The sequence below is a fragment of the Galeopterus variegatus genome, unplaced genomic scaffold (assembly GCF_000696425.1).
Source record: "Galeopterus variegatus unplaced genomic scaffold, G_variegatus-3.0.2 Scaffold1936, whole genome shotgun sequence".
Lineage (NCBI taxonomy): Eukaryota > Metazoa > Chordata > Mammalia > Dermoptera > Cynocephalidae > Galeopterus > Galeopterus variegatus.
In genome coordinates, this window is record NW_007728047.1 from 91663 (window position 1) to 107966 (window position 16304).

At 57.3% G+C, this 16304-nt stretch overlaps 3 protein-coding genes across 3 annotated transcripts in view; 1 reads left to right on the forward strand and 2 right to left on the reverse strand.

Moving 5' to 3' along the window:
- NDUFA4L2 (NADH dehydrogenase (ubiquinone) 1 alpha subcomplex, 4-like 2) overlaps positions 1–2494 on the forward strand; it is a 3488-nt gene extending 994 nt beyond the window's left edge. Inside the window, exons 2-4 of the mRNA XM_008579664.1 lie at positions 132–220; positions 1189–1249; positions 1372–2494. Of these exons, the coding sequence (XP_008577886.1) occupies positions 132–220; positions 1189–1249; positions 1372–1428 (207 nt within the window). The 3' untranslated portion in view covers positions 1429–2494. The remainder of the gene's footprint in view (positions 1–131; positions 221–1188; positions 1250–1371) is intronic.
- On the reverse strand, positions 2058–7514 carry SHMT2 (serine hydroxymethyltransferase 2 (mitochondrial)). The gene is made up of 12 exons (XM_008579663.1): positions 7416–7514; positions 6188–6385; positions 5434–5513; positions 5065–5265; positions 4684–4765; positions 4401–4523; positions 4135–4274; positions 3621–3786; positions 3313–3412; positions 3069–3224; positions 2867–2974; positions 2058–2738 (listed from the first exon to the last, which is right to left on the reverse strand). The coding sequence occupies exons 1-12, from the start codon at positions 7446–7448 to the stop codon at positions 2611–2613; spliced, it is 1515 nt and encodes a 504-aa protein (XP_008577885.1). The 5' UTR covers positions 7449–7514; the 3' UTR covers positions 2058–2610.
- A 3207-nt stretch (positions 7515–10721) lies between these two features.
- NXPH4 (neurexophilin 4) overlaps positions 10722–16304 on the reverse strand; it is a 9358-nt gene continuing 3775 nt past the window's right edge. Inside the window, exon 2 of the mRNA XM_008579665.1 lies at positions 10722–12230. Within this exon, the coding sequence (XP_008577887.1) occupies positions 11352–12230 (879 nt within the window). The 3' untranslated portion in view covers positions 10722–11351. The remainder of the gene's footprint in view (positions 12231–16304) is intronic.

Genomic DNA, 16304 nt, shown 5'->3' on the forward strand with positions numbered 1-16304 from the left:
GGGGGGGGGGGGGGGGGGGGGGGGGGGGGGGGGGGGCTGGCGGCGGCGCGCAGGCAGAAAAGCTTGCAAAGGGCAATTGGGAACAGCGGGGAGGAGGCTGGCCCTGAAAGTGCCCTCCGTCGTCCCCGCAGCTCATCCCGATGATCAGCTTCATAGGCCTGGGCATGGGCAGCGCTGCGCTCTACCTGCTGCGACTGGCCCTGCACAGCCCAGACGTCTGGTAAAGGCCGGGCTTGGGACGCAGGAAGGGGTCCTGGGTTGGCAAAATGGGATGGGAAAGCATGGACCTTTCAGGAATGGTGGGAATGGGTAACCCTAGCAGGAACTTCCAGGCCGTGCACCTCCGACTGTGCATCTCAGGACTGAAGCTCGCTCCTGATCTGGGAGACGCCCACCTCCCCTCTGGCTCGCGACTTGGCCGGCTCGGGGCTGCGGAACACCTTGCCGCTCCCGGCCACGTTGCCATGGCGACACGGCTCTGCGGGCGGCCTCGGGCTTTTGGGTTCCTCTATGTCTGCTCAGGAGCACTTGGAGTGTGGCGGGGTTAGCTGTTCGGGGCGCCGTTGGTGCCTGGAGACTTCACGCCGGGCCGGGGGCGGCGGGGTCCTCAGGCAAGCGAAAGGCACATCCGCCCACCCACGGCTTTATCGGAATTCGAGGCACAGTACCGACACACCAGCCTGGGTTCCTCTATGTCTGCTCAGGAGCACTTGGAGTGTGGCGGGGTTAGCTGTTCGGGGCGCCGTTGGTGCCTGGAGACTTCACGCCGGGCCGGGGGCGGCGGGGTCCTCAGGCAAGCGAAAGGCACATCCGCCCACCCACGGCTTTATCGGAATTCGAGGCACAGTACCGACACACCAGCCCCTCGGGATGTCTGTCCGATTCCCACGATTCTGCTCTGCGGGGTTAATTTAGGGTGGTAGGGAGGGAAGGGAGTCCCTGGGCCGGGTTGTCGGTTTGTCACCGGGCCCCACGCTGACAATGGTGACAGGCTCCTTGTCAGCACCCGCTAACGTGCCCCTTCCCCTACTGGTCTCTGGGAAATGGGCCCCCAGGGTAGGAGACAGGGAGGGGGGGGGAGATTGAGTACTGGGATGGGAGTGGAGAGGTGGCGACCCTGGCCGAAGCTCGGAGATTAAATCCTGGCTCCCAGAGAGGAGACTATAACCCTCCCCTCCTGCCCTGCAGCTGGGACCGAAAGAACAACCCGGAGCCCTGGAACCGCTTGAATCCCAATGACCAATACAAGGTACCTCCAGTGGCTCTAGAATTACTCTCCAATCCGCTCATCTCCTGGTCTTGCAACCCCCCACCACAGGCAGCAAAGGGAAGTGTGGGGTGCTTAGTGCAAGCCCCCTTTCCTTCTCTTAGTTCCTGGCAGTTTCCACTGACTATAAGAAGCTGAAGAAGGACCGGCCAGACTTCTAACCCAGGCTGGGCTGCAAGTCCGATGTAAACCACGGTCAACCAACCCACTCATTTCTTCCACTTCCTGCCCCCAGACCCCAAGGCGACAGTCTGGCCACCCGGTCCAGCTTCTGCCTGCACAGGCCCGGTTCCCACGCAGAGGGGAGGCAGCCCCACCCCCACCCTTTCCCTTGCTCCCAGGAGCGGAAGCGCCTCTGACCCTCGGCTTGAGTTCCATGTGGGGGAGGAGCAGTCAGGAGGGCAGGCAGCAGCAGGGGTCGACCCAAAGGCCTAAGCCAGCCCCTCTGCCCTCCTACCCGGGCCTCGCAGGGTGTGGCACAGGCTACGTGTTGAGCGTGGCCGACGTGAGCCAAGCAAGCAGGGCCTGAGTGCCAAGCGACGTGGCGGGCCCCACATTAGCCCAGGCTCGGGCACAGGCCCAAGGATGGCGCTACTCAGCTCGACTGTCGCTGCTACGCCCAGTCTGCCCAGGCACCTACAACTCCTGCTCCTCCCTTGCCCGAGCCTGCTCCCTCCGGAGCCTTTAGCACCCCCTCCGGCTTCACACCTGGGCCGCCCCCTGCCGCTCCCCATCCCTCCCCTCTCTTGCTCCCCTCTGTCCCCTGGGATCAAACAGAAGCAGCCGTGGGCAAAATACAATTTCATTTAACAAATTGAATTTGCTGCGCCTGCTAATCACGTCTGGTGTCGGCTCTGATCCGACGGAGAAAGAAGACTGCAGCCCCAGGGGTCCTTGTGGTGATGGTACTGGGAGGGAAGGGAGGTACAAGCTGTGGGAGAGAATCACCACCTGGCCCAAGGGACCCCTCTCACGGTAACAGAACTTAGAGCAGGTTAGCATTTTATTAGATAAAAACAGGAAGGAGGGTGCCTATCCACTGTTTCTACTGGCTCAGAAGAGCAACCCTCCCCTCCCCAAGAAAGAACAGGCATTTATAACACTGAGTTATGGCAGAGGATTAGGGCAGAAAGCTCCTGCCCCCTCCAATCCCCTCTAAGTCTTGTTAGCAAAAAAAAAAAAATCTCACTACAAATCCTGGGAAGGGGGACGACTATACCTGGCTCTTGCCCTAAGTGGGAGACCTTCCCACCTCCACCAAAAAATAGATAGGCTCCCACTGGTCCAGGTAGGTGGAAAGGGAGAGTAATTTCCAGTCTGTGGGCCTCATTTCCCAGATGCTTTCAGCGCTCCTCAAAACCAGGCATGGGGAAGGACCTGGCAAACTGTTCCACCCGTTGCCTGAGGTTGGCCAAACGCTGACTTGTTTCTGGGTCCTTCAGCAGGAAGGATTTGAAATCCTGGAGCTTGGCTAGAGAGCAATGAAATAAAAAAAAAGTGGTCAGAGCTCTAGGGAAGGCGCTGAGATCAGCTGAGGGAGAGAGCAGAGAGTGAGTGTAAACCCGCCAGCTGGGGTGGGTGTCTTTTTTGCCTACTCACTGGTCTTACTCTTCACATCCAAGCCAATGTTGACTCCTTCATCTATAAAGGCCACAACTCTCCGGAAGTCATCCTCACGGAACTGTCGAGAAGTCAAGGCTGGGGCCCCTGGGAGAGAGGGAGGATTATTAGCTATAGCCCAAGCCCACCTGATGGCCGTCAAGTGTGGGGGCCCCTTTCCTCCTCCAACTCCAGATCTCACCAAGCCGCAGGCCCCCAGGTGTGATGGCACTTCGGTCTCCAGGACAGGTGTTCTTGTTGGCAGTTATGGATACAAGCTCCAGCACCCGCTCAGCCCGAGCTCCATCCAGGCCCTTGGGCCGCAGATCTACCAGCACCAGGTGGTTATCAGTGCCACCTAAGGGGGGGATAATAATCAGGGAGCGGTGAGTCCTGGGCCTCTGCATGACAGTATAAAGGCCCTCACCCACCCACCCCTGGCTCACCAGACACCAGTGAGTAGCCTCGCTCTAGCAGCGCATCAGCCATGGCCTGAGCATTCTTCAAAACCTGGAGGGAGTACTCCCGGAACATGGGGGTGCAGGCCTGGAGCATGAGACAGCAACTCTGACTCCAGGCCTGGACCCAAGCCCTGCCCTGCCTTCTTGCCCCACCTCCCCCAGCATAACTGTGACCCCAGCCTTGACCCCTCCCATCCTGGCATTTCCCTTCCATCAACTTCAGTTAGCAAAGTACAAGGTCTAAGCCTCCAGGCCAGTGCCCCCCACCCACGCCAGAAGAGCAGGCCCCCAACCTGCTTTAGGGCCACAGCTACTGCAGCAATGGCATGGTTGTGGGGCCCCCCCTGCAGGGATGGGAACACAGCGAAGTTGATTCGATCCTCAAATGTGTAAGGGATCTCCCGTCCAGTCTTGGGGTCCACAGTTTGCACCCCTTTACGATAGAAGATGAGTCCAGACCTGTGTAGGAGGTGGGTGATCAGAATATAAACTGAAAATATGGACAAGGGATGGGGAAAGCAAAGGAAGCTAGCTGGCCTGGGCCCCTGAGGGCTCTCAGAGTACACCTCAGTTGGGTTTGGTGTGCTGGATTCCAGTGATAGAGGGAATCAGCTTCTCACTCCCACCCCCAAACCCCCTGCCAGGGAATGACCATCATGGGCAAGAAAAGGAGAATTGTCACGGACTGGATAGACATCTTCAAGACTGCAGGTGGGAATGAATTCCTCTCACATCCAGCCCAACGATGCCCTGGGAATAGGGCATGAAGGCAGGGAAAAGCAAGGCCTGACATCAGGGGAGCCTGACCTGGCCCCTCGAAGAGTCTTGTGAGTGGTGGTGGTGACAATGTCCGCATGCTTGAAAGGTGAAGGGATCACCTTGGCAGCCACCAGGCCACTGATGTGGGCCATGTCTGCCAGCAGGTGTGCCTTGACCTCATCACACACCTGGGCAGGTACAGAGACAGGCCTCAGCCTGGGGAGGGCCCAGACAGACCTACCAAGGCTGCCCCTCCTCCCAGATGTCCCCACCACCCCCTAGGGAGATGCCTGGTACTTCAGCTCCCCACCAACCTCTCTCATGCGAGCATAGTCAATGAGGCGAGCATAGGCACTGGTACCAGCTATAATGAGCCGTGGTCGGAAAAGTCGAGCAGTCAGTGCCAGCTGGTCATAGTCAATGAGGCCAGTTTTGGGCTGGATAGACAGACAAACAGCTAAAGGCCGGAGAAGGAAGCAGGGCAGCTCACTCTCCTCCTTGACCCTGAGGGCTGCCTGGGGCTCCAGCCTTTCACCTTCCCCAGGAAAGGACTACCAGGGCCTGAACAGCCCCCTCCCAACACACTAGAGCACTCACGTTGAGCTTATAGGGCATAGACTCGAAGAAGATGGATGAGGCTGAGATCCGCTTGACATCGGACATGTAGCCATGGGTGAGACTGGGAAGTGAGAGGAAGTAAGGAGGCCTCAGAGGGGAATAACCCCAGACAACCACTCCCTTGCTGCCAAGCTCCAGGCCTCTCTGGAACACTGGCCCTAGTGTTCAGTGCTCTCATTTCTCCATCCTCTCTGTGGTGGGCATTGATGTTACTGGGTTCTTATCTTCCTCATCCACTGTACCATGCAGGACAGGGAGAGCCTGTTTCATCTTTATGGTAGACGGTAGGTTTCACTAAATGACTCCTTTCCCACGCCAATACTGCCCACCAAGCACATCATCCAGCCCAGCCACACTCACTGGCCCCCATCAGGTAGGTCCAGTCCCATGATCCGATCATGAGGCTGCAGAAGGGCTGTGTAGGCGGCCAGATTGGCTGGGGACCCCGAGTAGGGCTGGACATTGACTCCCCACTGTTCAGGATCCAAGTCAAAAGCCTCCAAGGCCCGGTGCTGGCACAGCAACTCGATTTCATCCACTACCTCTGCTCCTCCATAGTATCTGCCATGGGAGAGGGGTATATAAGGGCACAAAGAAAGGACTCTTAAGCATCAGCAAAGGACTGGGAAGGTCACTCCTCTGTGAACACTGGGAGGTACAGGTAGGTTTCCCCCACTGGGAGCACCATCCTTGATGCTGCCCTCCAGCCCTCTGGTGCCTAGCCCTCACCTCTTGCCAGGATAACCCTCCGAGTACTTGTTGTTCAGACAGGACCCCAGGGCCTCCAGCGCAGCTCGGCTGCAGAAGTTCTGGGGTAGTGGAGGGGCAATGTCAGAAATACTGAGCCCCTTCCCTTGGACCCCCACAGCCCTACCCTGCCAGAGGTCCAGTGGGGAGCTAGGCTCTGCAGAAAGCTTTGTGCACTTGGGGTCCTTGCCAGGCTTGGGGCAGGGCCAGAGGCAGCATTCTCAGAAACCCAACTGCTGTGACGGGTGTCCCCAGCAAGGCCACTTGTCCACACAAACTTGTATTTCCAGGCTCCTTTTTTTTTTTTTTTTTTTTAGATAACCGGTAAGGGGATCTTAACCCTTGACTTGCTGTTGTCAGCATCACGGTCATCCATTGAGCTAACTGGCCATCCCTATATGGGATCCAAACCCATGGCCTTGGTGTTATTAGCACCATACTCTCCCGAGTGAGCCACGGGCCGGCCCCCAGGCTCCTCTTTCTTCTTAGGAGGGAGAGAGGGACCAAATGAGACTGTTAGGAGCTGGTAGGTTCTGGAAAATCCCTAATGCCCCAACCTCATAAACTGAATTGGCCCTGTCTTTGCTTCAGAGTATAGTTAAAAAGAGAGGGAAACAAGGCCCAGCAAAAAGGCTCTGAATCTGAAAGTGAGATCTGGAGAAATATCAGTAAAGCTGACTGGTTACTTCCTGCACCCTTGGTGGCCCAACCCCTGCCCCCTCTCCCCAGGTCCCACCTCTGAGGCAATAAGCTCCAGGCCACGACACTGCCTATCCTTTTCCCTCTGCAGCAGCTCCCACATCTCAGGATCACTATCCGATAGACTCTCCTGGCCTGTCCAGCCGCTGGTTGCTTCTCCAGTCTGAGTCTGGGCCGCTTCGCTGTTCTGAGCCCGAACAGCCATCCTGACGAGATGACCACATCTCCGCAGAGGCTAAGGGCAGGAAAAGCCAGGGTCAAATAAAAACAGCCCAGAGAAATTGTCTCCCAATCATCTTCAGCCATGCCTATACGCCTCTCTGGCTCCACACCAAGCAGCCAGATGTCCAGCTGGCCTGTTATTCCAGTTCTCACTACCCCCACCTACACCTTCAAAAGCCAGTTCTAGAGCCAAGGTTGAGATCAATGTCTAGGGGGTTGCTCTGATTTGCTCCACTCACCTCACCTCAGAATATCCCTCCACCTTGCCCCATGAACAACTCTGCAAAGCCACAGGGCAAAACTTGTCCTCCAGAAGCCTGTGTCTCCCAAACTCAAGAGAGGGCCACTGAGATCCCACAACCTCCCCATCCACAGGAACAAAAGGGTGTTCCTGCGGGGCCTCCATAAACTGTACCCCAGTCAGGGGAGGAGAGATTGAGTTGGCAGGGGTCAAGGCTACAGGGTGTAGAGGTGGTTTCTAGAGCAATGATGGTGGGAGGATAGGGTGTTAGCAGTCTCAGCGGAAGAGGTGTGTGTGTGGTGTGGTGGGGGGAGGATGTCTGCCCCCAGGGAAGCCAAAACCTATATCCTGTCCCCTTCGCCCCCCATCCCTCTTTACCACTTCCTTCTAGCCCACACTACCATGGGACCCCTGCCTGATGCAAGCAGTGGGGATCGGTTGCATCATCTGCACGGCTCAGAGCTGGCAGGGAAGGCTCAGTTTGCGGGTAGAAGCCGGGAACCCCGCTCGTTAGCCAGCACAGCGTCCGCGGGGCATCCGCGGTCTTCTCCCCTAATGCCAGGTGAAATGGGAGGTCACGAGACCCTGGGGCGTCTGATCACAAGAATGGGGAGGGACCCCAGTCCGCCCCACGCGCGCCCAGGTGTCTCTGAAATTACCTAGTTATGAGTCCGCTCCCTGGGGCCCCAGACCACGTGCGTGGAGAAGCCCAGAGAACCCCAGAGTTTGTGATTGGGAACCTAAGGCAAGAGGGGGGCTTCTTTTCCACTGGTCACCCAAGTCTCCCGAGCCCCATTCTTACCCGAGTTGTCCAGAGCAAAGAAAAGGGCAGCATCGCAACCTGAGGTCGCAGGAGGTCCAAACACTAACTCTGGCCGGAGGGAAAAAGCGGGATCGGTCTTCTTCGAGAGCGCTTGCGCAAGAAGAGCGACCCGGGAAGCCAGAGTTAAGGGGAGGGGCCTACGCATGCGTGATGGTGGCTCCTTTGTGGCCTTATGGGAATTGTAGTCCCCCAACCCCACCTTTTCCACCTAATTTTTCCATCTGTAACCCCAGGGTCAGAGGCTCTCGCCTGAAAGAGAAGAGGTCCAGTGCCACTCATCTCCTTACTGTCCGGAAGCTTTTCAGGGTTTTAAAAATTTTTTTGTTTTTTCTCCTGTCGGTCGTTAAGACAAGCATTTATTGGTTCCCTACTGAATATTGTTAGGCTCTCTGGGTGATCCAAAGACTCCCGTACAAGATAGAGCATCAGATGCACTGGAAAGCACCCTGGTTTGGAAGGGTGAGACCTGAGATCAAGTTCCAGCTCTGGGAGTAACTAGCAAATTAGCCTATCTGGGCCTCAGTTTCCTCACTTGTAAAGCCATAATAAAATGGCGTGTGGTGGGCCTTAAATGAGTCTTTGCGTGTGAACATGTTCTGTGATGGATTGTCCTCCCCTTCTTTCTCTGACTCACAAACTTGCCTCCTCCAGACATCCTCCTCCCCTCCCCCCTCCTCCTCGGACATCTGGGAGCAGAGTTAGGTGCCTCCTCCCGTTGTTGCAAGTGTTGCATTTTGTTACCTCTTCACCTCTTGATGTCCCAGCAGCCAGTGAGATCTCCTTATATCCCAGGGCTAAAGATCTTGGAACTGGAAGGAATCTTTCTTTTAGCCTGACTTCGTCTGGATAAAACCCTTGGGAGAGAAACTCATTGATCCCTCTAGGAATAGGTTCCAAAACCTGGGCATCAGAATTCGTTGGGAAATATGGCATAAATATGACTGGGGGGCTTCTTCTTAGAGGTTCTAATTTAGAGGATTGCAAAGAGTGGGCACTTGCCCACTCATGCTGACACACAACCATGCCCCTTCTCAGTGATTCTGATAAGCAGCGGTTTTGAGAACTATTGCCTTAGGCAGGACTATAACACATTCACTCATTCAAGAGACATAGTGAGCTCCTAACTCCACTCCAGGTATGCCATAGCCCTGGAGATATAAGAGCTCACTGCCTGCTGAGACTTCAAGAGGTGAACAAGTAAAATTCAACAAGTGAAATAACAGGCAGAGACACTTCACTCGGCTCTCAGACGTCCAGATGTAGTAGTAGCAGGTGGAGGAGATGGCCATGGAGGAGGCAGGTTTGTGAGTCAAAGAGGGGGAGGACAATCTATTGAAGAGTGTGTTTACATGCAAAGTCTCATTTAATCCCCACCACACACTATTTTATTATGGCTTTCCAAATAAGGAAACTGAGGCCCAGAGAGGCTAACTTGCTAATTCCAATCATTCCCACCTGTTCCCTCAAAAAATTTTTTTTTCTTTTTGGCTGGGTGGTACAGGGACCCAAACGTGACCTTGGTGCTATAAGGCTGTGCACTAACCAACTGAGCTAGCTGGCCAGCTATACCTCCTGGCTCTCATACCAGGCCTTAGAAATCCCCGCTTAAGGACCGGCCCCGTGGCTCACTCGGGAGAGTGCGGTGCTGACAACACCAAGGCCACGGGTTCGGATCCCATATAGGGATGGCCGGTTAGCTCACTGGCTGAGCGTGGTGCTGACAACACCAAGGCCACGGGTTCGGATCCCATATAGGGATGGCCGGTTAGCTCACTGGCTGAGCGTGGTGCTGACAACACCAAGTCAAGGTATAAGGCTGTGCACTAACCAACTGAGCTAGCTGGCCAGCTATACCTCCTGGCTCTCATACCAGGCCTTAGAAATCCCCGCTTAAGGACCGGCCCCGTGGCTCACTCGGGAGAGTGCGGTGCTGACAACACCAAGGCCACGGGTTCGGATCCCATATAGGGATGGCCGGTTTGCTCACTGAGCGTGGTGCTGACAACACCAAATCAAGGGTTAAGATCCCCTTACCGGTCATCTTTAAAAAAAAAAAAGAAAAGAAAAGAAATCCCCGCTTAGTTCTAGCCTCCTTTACTCCCACTCTAGCCTCAGCTTTTCTCAGGTGTTTCCAGCAATAGGCCCAGTGGTAGGAGGCCTCTGGATTCTTCTTCCAACCTCTGATCCAGAACCATTCCCTATCTCCCTTCTTCTTTAGTTGACCCTGTTATTCAACCATCCATCTATCCATCCATCCAGCAGACAATTATTTTGTGCTTACCAACTTTTCACTCCCAGGCTTGTCTGGGTCCAATCCACCTCTGACTCAGTTTCCCACTAGAGTCAATGGGCATTCTCCTGGAGAACACTGCTTTCTCCCAGTGGGTACCTTAACCCGGGACTCCAGGCGAAGAAAGGCTGGAGGGGAGGAGTTTCTCTGTGCCTAGGCCTGTCCCTATCCCTGGGTCCTATGGGAAAGTGGGCGGCTGAGCTGAGAACTGCTAATGAAGCAGCAGCCAATTAACGCCCAGGCCAGGGTTGGGGGCGGTTAAAATTAGCAGCCGCGGCTGCAGGAGGAAGCTGACTGCAGGGGTGGGGAGGGTGGGCAGCTGGCTGAAGGGGGCTGTGTTTGCAAGCAGCAAGCAGCAGCGACGCGGCCCCGCCCTCCAAACCTGCTCTCATCCCTTCCCCCATCTCCTCATCCCAATGCTCCCTCCTCCCTCATCCGTCTGCAAACTCAGCGCCCACGAAATTAGGAAGGAAAAGGAAGATCGATGACTCCAGATGCCGCAAACACCGTTCCCCCTCCCTCCCAGCTTGCTGTCTCCCGCCAGCCCAGTGGAGCTTAGCAGGTTGTCTGCGCTCTGCCTACACTGTCCCTACATCTCCATCCCATTCAAAGTCTTGTGTCTCATTCCCCAAATCGCCCTAAATGGTCCACCTGATACTCCCCACTCAGGTCTAATTCCTATCCTATCTGCTGCAGCTTCCTCTTGCCCACCCCAGGGAGGAACATCCTCACCTCAGGCAGGGCTCTGCTTCAAGGGTTGCCCTCATCTCTGATCCAGTCTTGGATGACCTCCATGGTGCTAGCTCTGTCAGTCTTTGCCTCAGTTTTCTAGGAGGTGCCCAGGGAGGAAGCCCTGTCCAGTTCTCTACCAGACAGAAACCCTACCTCCTACCTGCCCCCCCCCCAAAGGTCTCACACAGACGCGTATTGGATTTCACTTTATTTTGTTCCCTTTCCCGTCTGTTTTGGCGTAGAAAAAATATCACCGAGAGGAAGCAGCCGGAGAGGGCAGGTACAGCTGGACTACAGGGACGGGAAGGAGGCAGGCAGAGCGCAGGGGCCCGGCGAGCGCCTGTGCCCAGGAGTTCTGCTTCCCCTACCCTAGTGGGGTTCGAGGAAAAGGGGACAGGCATATGGCAGGCAGAAAGGGATGGGGAAAGGCCAGGGTTGGTGGGTATTTAAAGTCTTTACACAGGGGACAGGGTAGAGCAGGAGGACAAGAATTGGGGATAGAAAGGTTGGGAGGAGGATGCCAGGCCAGGCCTTATTAAAGCTGTGGGCAGAGGGAGTGCCCAGCCCAGCGCCAGGGGCAAAAAGGAGGCTCAGTGTGGACGTAGGGGACGCTAGGAGGCCTCCAAGCCCTGCCTGTTGTGAGGCTGCGCTCTTAGGCCTTCACTTAGGGGTGATTTGGAAAGGGCTACCCCAGCCTCTTTGCGGGCATTTCCCATGAGGGAAAAGGGACCCACATCGGCTGGTGGTCCCCGGGACGGCTGTTCGCCTCCGCCCCCCGAGTGGAAGGGGTGGACGCGGCCACAGGATCAGGGGAGGCGGGGTACAGGGAGGGGTCCCACCTAGCTAGGCCAGGATCTGGCGGGAAGCTCAGGGCCGGGCTGGGGTGGGGCGCGCTATCCAAAGTAGGGGTGCTCGCTCTGGAAGTTATAGTCTGGGCACACCTTCTGCACCAGTTTGTAGTCAAAGCTGAGGAAAGAGACGAAGATGCAGATGACTTTGAAGGGCTTGGCACAGAGCCAGGCCGCCTGGCTCTGCGTGTGCTCAGTGAAGCACACCTGCGATGGGTCGTACAGGCACGGGCGGTGCTTGCGCGCGCGGTTTGTCTTCTCATACTCCACGTGGCAGTTGAAAGCACGTGACTCTTTGGCCCCGGGCACTCCCAGCGCGCCCCCAAGTGACCCTGCCAGTGCGCCCCCAAGGGTGCCCCCAAGCCCGGGCCCCGCCGCTGCTGTCGCCATCCCCAGTGGGGGCCCCAGCCTAGGAAGCACCCCCTCCAGGGCCAGCGTAGACTGCAGAGGGTGGGGGACGGACCCCGGCAGCCAGACGCCTCCGAACTCGACACGCTTGGAGGGCGGAACGATACTGACACTGAGGTTACCCAGGCTGGACGAATTGTGGCGGAAATACACACTGAAGGTACCGTTCACATGGTCCACGATCTTGCCGGTCACCAGCAGCGAGAATTTGAGGGTATGCACCCGAAAGTAGAAGTCTCCCCAGCCAAAAATCTTTTTGGCGCGGGCCGCTTTGATGGATGGCTTCCTCTTGGTGCGCGGCGAGGGCAGCGCCCCGGCCGCCCCGGCCGCCCCGGCCCTGACCAGCGCCCCCGTGTGGTTAGCCGGCCAGGCCCAGCTCCAGGCGCGGGCGGGGCCCAGGCCGTCGGAAGCCTTGGGCGACGGGAGCAGTTGGCCAGAGGCGCCCGGTCCGGCCGTGGTGGGGCGCAGCTCCAGGTACTGCGGCCTCCTGGACGCTGGTATCTGAGCGCTGACGGCCTGTGCACGAAGAAAGAGGAGGAAAGAGAGACGCTGGGGTCGTCCGTGGCAACCCTGGCAGAGCCCTACCCACACCAGCCTCTACGGCCAGCCTCTAGGAGACCAAATGGAATCGTCCAGTCCGCACCGAGTGGTTCGGGGAGTGTGCATCGGAGTAGACCTGAAGCCCTTGTAAGCTGTGTGGTCCTGGACAAGTTCCTTCATCTGTCTAGGCCTCAGTTTCTATGTCTGTGAAATGACGCTGAAAATGCCCCTGTTCTCACAGGGCTCCAGTGTGGGCCAAAAAGCCAAAGCCAGCGTGGGTGTGAGCGGGGAGTGGCGCCCTGGAACCCGGCTGTCTTCCCTAGCCTGGCCCCTGCTTGGTTCCGAGTAAGGGGCCCAGGAGGAGCTGGACTGGAACAAGTGAGGCCACGGCCACATTAACATCCAGCATCCAGAGGAGGTGCGAAGACCTCCCGCGCTTCTGCTGAGATTAGAGCCCCTCCCGGCCTCAGCCCTGACTGGCCGGCTGGGAGGGGGCGCTGGAAACCGGCTGAGCTGAGCCGAGCCGAGGAGAGTCCCGACACTGAGGGCCGAGGCTTGGGGGATACGCGGGTCCCCCCCCCTCCTGTTGTGGCGGGGGCCGCCTGGCGGTCCTTCCCTGGGCAGCAAGGGGGGCCGGAGGAGCCGCCCCGCCTGCTCCCACCCGTCTCGGTGTGTCTCAGGTGGCGGCCGATCTGGGAGACAGCGCGGGCGCGAGTACAAGATGGATCGAGAGGCGGGAGCGGCCGGGCCAGGCCCGGGCCATCAATTATCTGGGGCGGGGGTGGCGAGTGGGGGTGGCCGGGAGTGAAAGAGACGGGAGAGAGCTAGAGGAAGAAATATGGAGATGCCGCTCCAGCGAGGGGAGCGGGAGGGAGAGGAGAGGGAGAGGAGCAGAGCGTGTCAGAGTGTGTCAGTCAGCCTGTGCTAGCCGCTGCCATTGCCTTTCCGTGTGGCCCTGACCGCCTGCAGGTCCCCTGGGGGGAGGCAATACTGTGCTTGTCAGTCTTGGGTGGTTTTGTTTCTGTTAGTCTGAAATCGTTGTGTGTGGGTCTGTCTACCTAGAGTGGTTCTGTGTGTGTCTGCCTGGGGCAGCCAGTACAGTATCAGTCTATGGTGGTTGTGCGTGTGGTTGTGGTGACTGCGTGTGTGTCTGCCTGCCTGTAGTGGCTACATGTCTATTGCGTAAGTCTGTGGTCGTTATGTACATGCTCCTGGACTGGCTGTGTGTTTGTCTGTGTGTTGATCTGAATGAGGCTGCGTGTGTCAGTTTGTGGTAGTAGTGTCTCTGTGACTGGCATGGTTGTGTGCCTAGATTGGCAGTATGTCTGTGTATAGTAGTCTGAGGGTAGCTGTGTGTGATTGTCTGGAGGTGTCGCCTTTCTTGCATGAGCTCCTATCATCCTCTGTCCACATGTCAAGCTCTTTTTAAAGGGGTGTATCCCTTTAGATAGAACAGTGATAGAACAAGTGTGGTCTCACTGTGTTCTCATTGGGGGGGGTATGTGTATCTATGTGTGAATTGTATATGGATGGTCCCCATGGGGTGTCCTACACTGATGTGCAGTCTGAGCTGTGGGTAGGTAAGGAGGCAGGCAGCATGGGTGCCCGCTTTGTTTGCACACGCCCATGTGTACACGCTGTGTGTCCGTGGGGGACAGGAACCAGCAGCGCCAAGCTGCTGGGCTAGAATCTCCACCGCCTGGTCCCTGTCCCCGCAGCTCTGCGATCCCAGGTTATTAATGCTGCCGCCACTCGCTCATCATACATATTTATCGCCCCCCTCATTCCTCCTCCCATCTATCCCTCCTCCCAGCGCAGGTGAAGGGGGTGGGGGCAGCAAGAGTGATTGACTCAGATGAGCTTGAGCTGGCAGCTAACAACCAGAGGGTGGGACAGAGAGGGGCTGGGGTAAGGGGGTTCCAGGCCACAGTGGGAGGGAGAAGAAGCTTGTTGGGGGTGGGGTGCTGAGAGCCCGGGAGGTAGGCTCAGTGAGGTGAGCCATTAGAGGAAAGAATGGGTGAGGCTTTCAGGGAAAGCTGAAGGTTGGGTCATTTGAACTCTGATCCCTAACTCACCCCTCTGGACCCAACCACTGCTCTTTCCAGGGGAGCCAGCCATCCAAGTCCACTGATGCCTGATGCTGTGACCCCAGATGCCTCCAGTCCACCTCCTCTCAGCACACCCCAGCACCTCTATGTCCTGCACCTAGCCCATGACCTGGCCGGGCTGGTTTACTCCAGTGACTCCTACCAGGCAGGGGCTGGGGGAGGTGCCAGGGTGTTCCCCCCACCTGATCCCAGACAAATTGTTGTCTCTGCTTCTCTGATCCTGGCAAATCCCTGGGCTTTGAGCACTGGTGCACACACACACCCCACCCCCTAGCTAGAGACAGCCAAGATAAAAGGGAGGAGTTGGGGGGGGCGGCCGAAGTGACCTTGTGGGGGGAGCTCGGACAGGGAGGGGCGAGAGTCTGCGAGGAAACGAGCCGAGAAATGGGAACATGGAATAAAATAAAATAAAATCCTCCCTCTGGCTTCCCTGATCGCTTGCATTCTCTCTCCCTCTCTTGCTCTCTTTTTACTGTTTTTCCATCTCTCTCTCCCACTCTTCTCTCAGTCTTTTTGTCCCTCTGTCTCTTCCTTCACTCTGTCTCTCTGTCTCTAATTCTCTACTTCCATGATTCTGTTTTGCTCCGTGTTTTTGTCTGTCTCGCTGACTGTGGTTCTCTCCCTCTGTCCTTCAGGTTGTCTGTCTCCAAGGTGGGTGGGGGTGGGAGTGAGGGAAAGCAAGGTGGTAAGGGCAGTCCCCTTTGCCCAGAGCCCATGTCCCTCCCTCCTATGGCTCACTGTGGGAGTGGGGTGTTGTCCGAGGAGGGGTACCCCTCACTCCAGAGCTGGTTTAATTAAGCTAATTGGGCGCGGTGACATTTGCAGAGGGGAGAGGCTAGTGCGGCTGTCGGTGCAGGGGAGGAGGTGCAAGCGGCTGGGTGTGGGGGGGCTTGGGCAGGCAGGCTCCTTCAGACCCCAGCAGGAGGAGCCGCACCGGGAGAGTTTAGCCCCTAAGGCAGTGGGCCCACGCACCTGAGGGGAGTTGAGGCCGCTTCTTGCTGCTCAACTCTACGGGGGGAGGGGGCCCTTTTGGGATGTGACCGCTGGGCCTGGGGAGAGGACAAGGTTGTCAGCCCCCCAGCCGCATTGCAGGGTGTACCTCTCCCGGGCCTCCAGACTGGTCAGTAGCTTTTCTCCTGCTGCGTGGGTCAGGTGGAGCGCTGGGGATTAGGCCAGGGGAGGGGACAGCACCCTTTGTTTGGAGAAGGAACAGGCCAGGCCTGTGTTGGGAAGGGGAGGAAACAGCACACTGAGCCCCTGCACCTAGAAAGAGGCACCGCAGTCAGGACCGGGTGGAGTCTGGCTGGGGACCAGGGATAGAGATGGGGATGAGGACAGAGGTGGGGTGGACAGGACAGGCTGGGGTGAGGACTGGGACAGAGATGGAGGGGGACTGGGATTGGGGACTGGGCAGGCACAGGTATTGGGTGCAGGGATGAGAATGCAACAAGCATAAGCATGGGCACAGGGATGAGGTGGGGATCAGAAATGGTGGGCAGGCATTGGGCAGAGACAGGGTTGCATATGGAGTAGGGACCAGAGGAATGAAAATGGGGTACAGAACATAGAACGGATGGGAACCAAAATGAGGACAGGGATGGTGGATGAGGGATGGGCACTGGGGACAGGCAGGAATGAAGATGGGACATGTATTGGGTGATGGGGAAGGGGGCAAAACAGAAATGGGGGCTGGAGAATGGCCATTGTGTAGAAGCAGGGATGCTGATGGATGCAGAGATCAAGGAGATGAGGGTGGAGGACGGGAATGGGAAATGGGGGACAAGGAAAGAAATGCCAGACAGGGATAGAGACAGGAGCTGAGGACAGGCACGGGAGACAAGCCAGAGGAACAGGCAGATGACCAGGCAGGATCAGGCTGTGGGAGGGGGCCAGGCAGGTGGAGGCGAAGACACCTGGTTGCAGGCTCTGCTAGCGCGCGCGG

Bases quoted from the DNA above. Each gene is read 5' to 3' on its own strand.
- SHMT2 (XM_008579663.1), bottom strand. From the start codon at position 7,448: ATGCTGCCCTTTTCTTTGCTCTGGACAACTCGG. The intron at 4,766-5,064 runs GTGAGTGTGGCT...CTCACTTCCCAG, and splicing joins GACCTACCTGATGGGGGCCA to TCTCACCCATGGCTACATGT. The intron at 4,524-4,683 runs GTGAGTGCTCTA...CTGTCTATCCAG, and splicing joins CTATGCCCTATAAGCTCAAC to CCCAAAACTGGCCTCATTGA.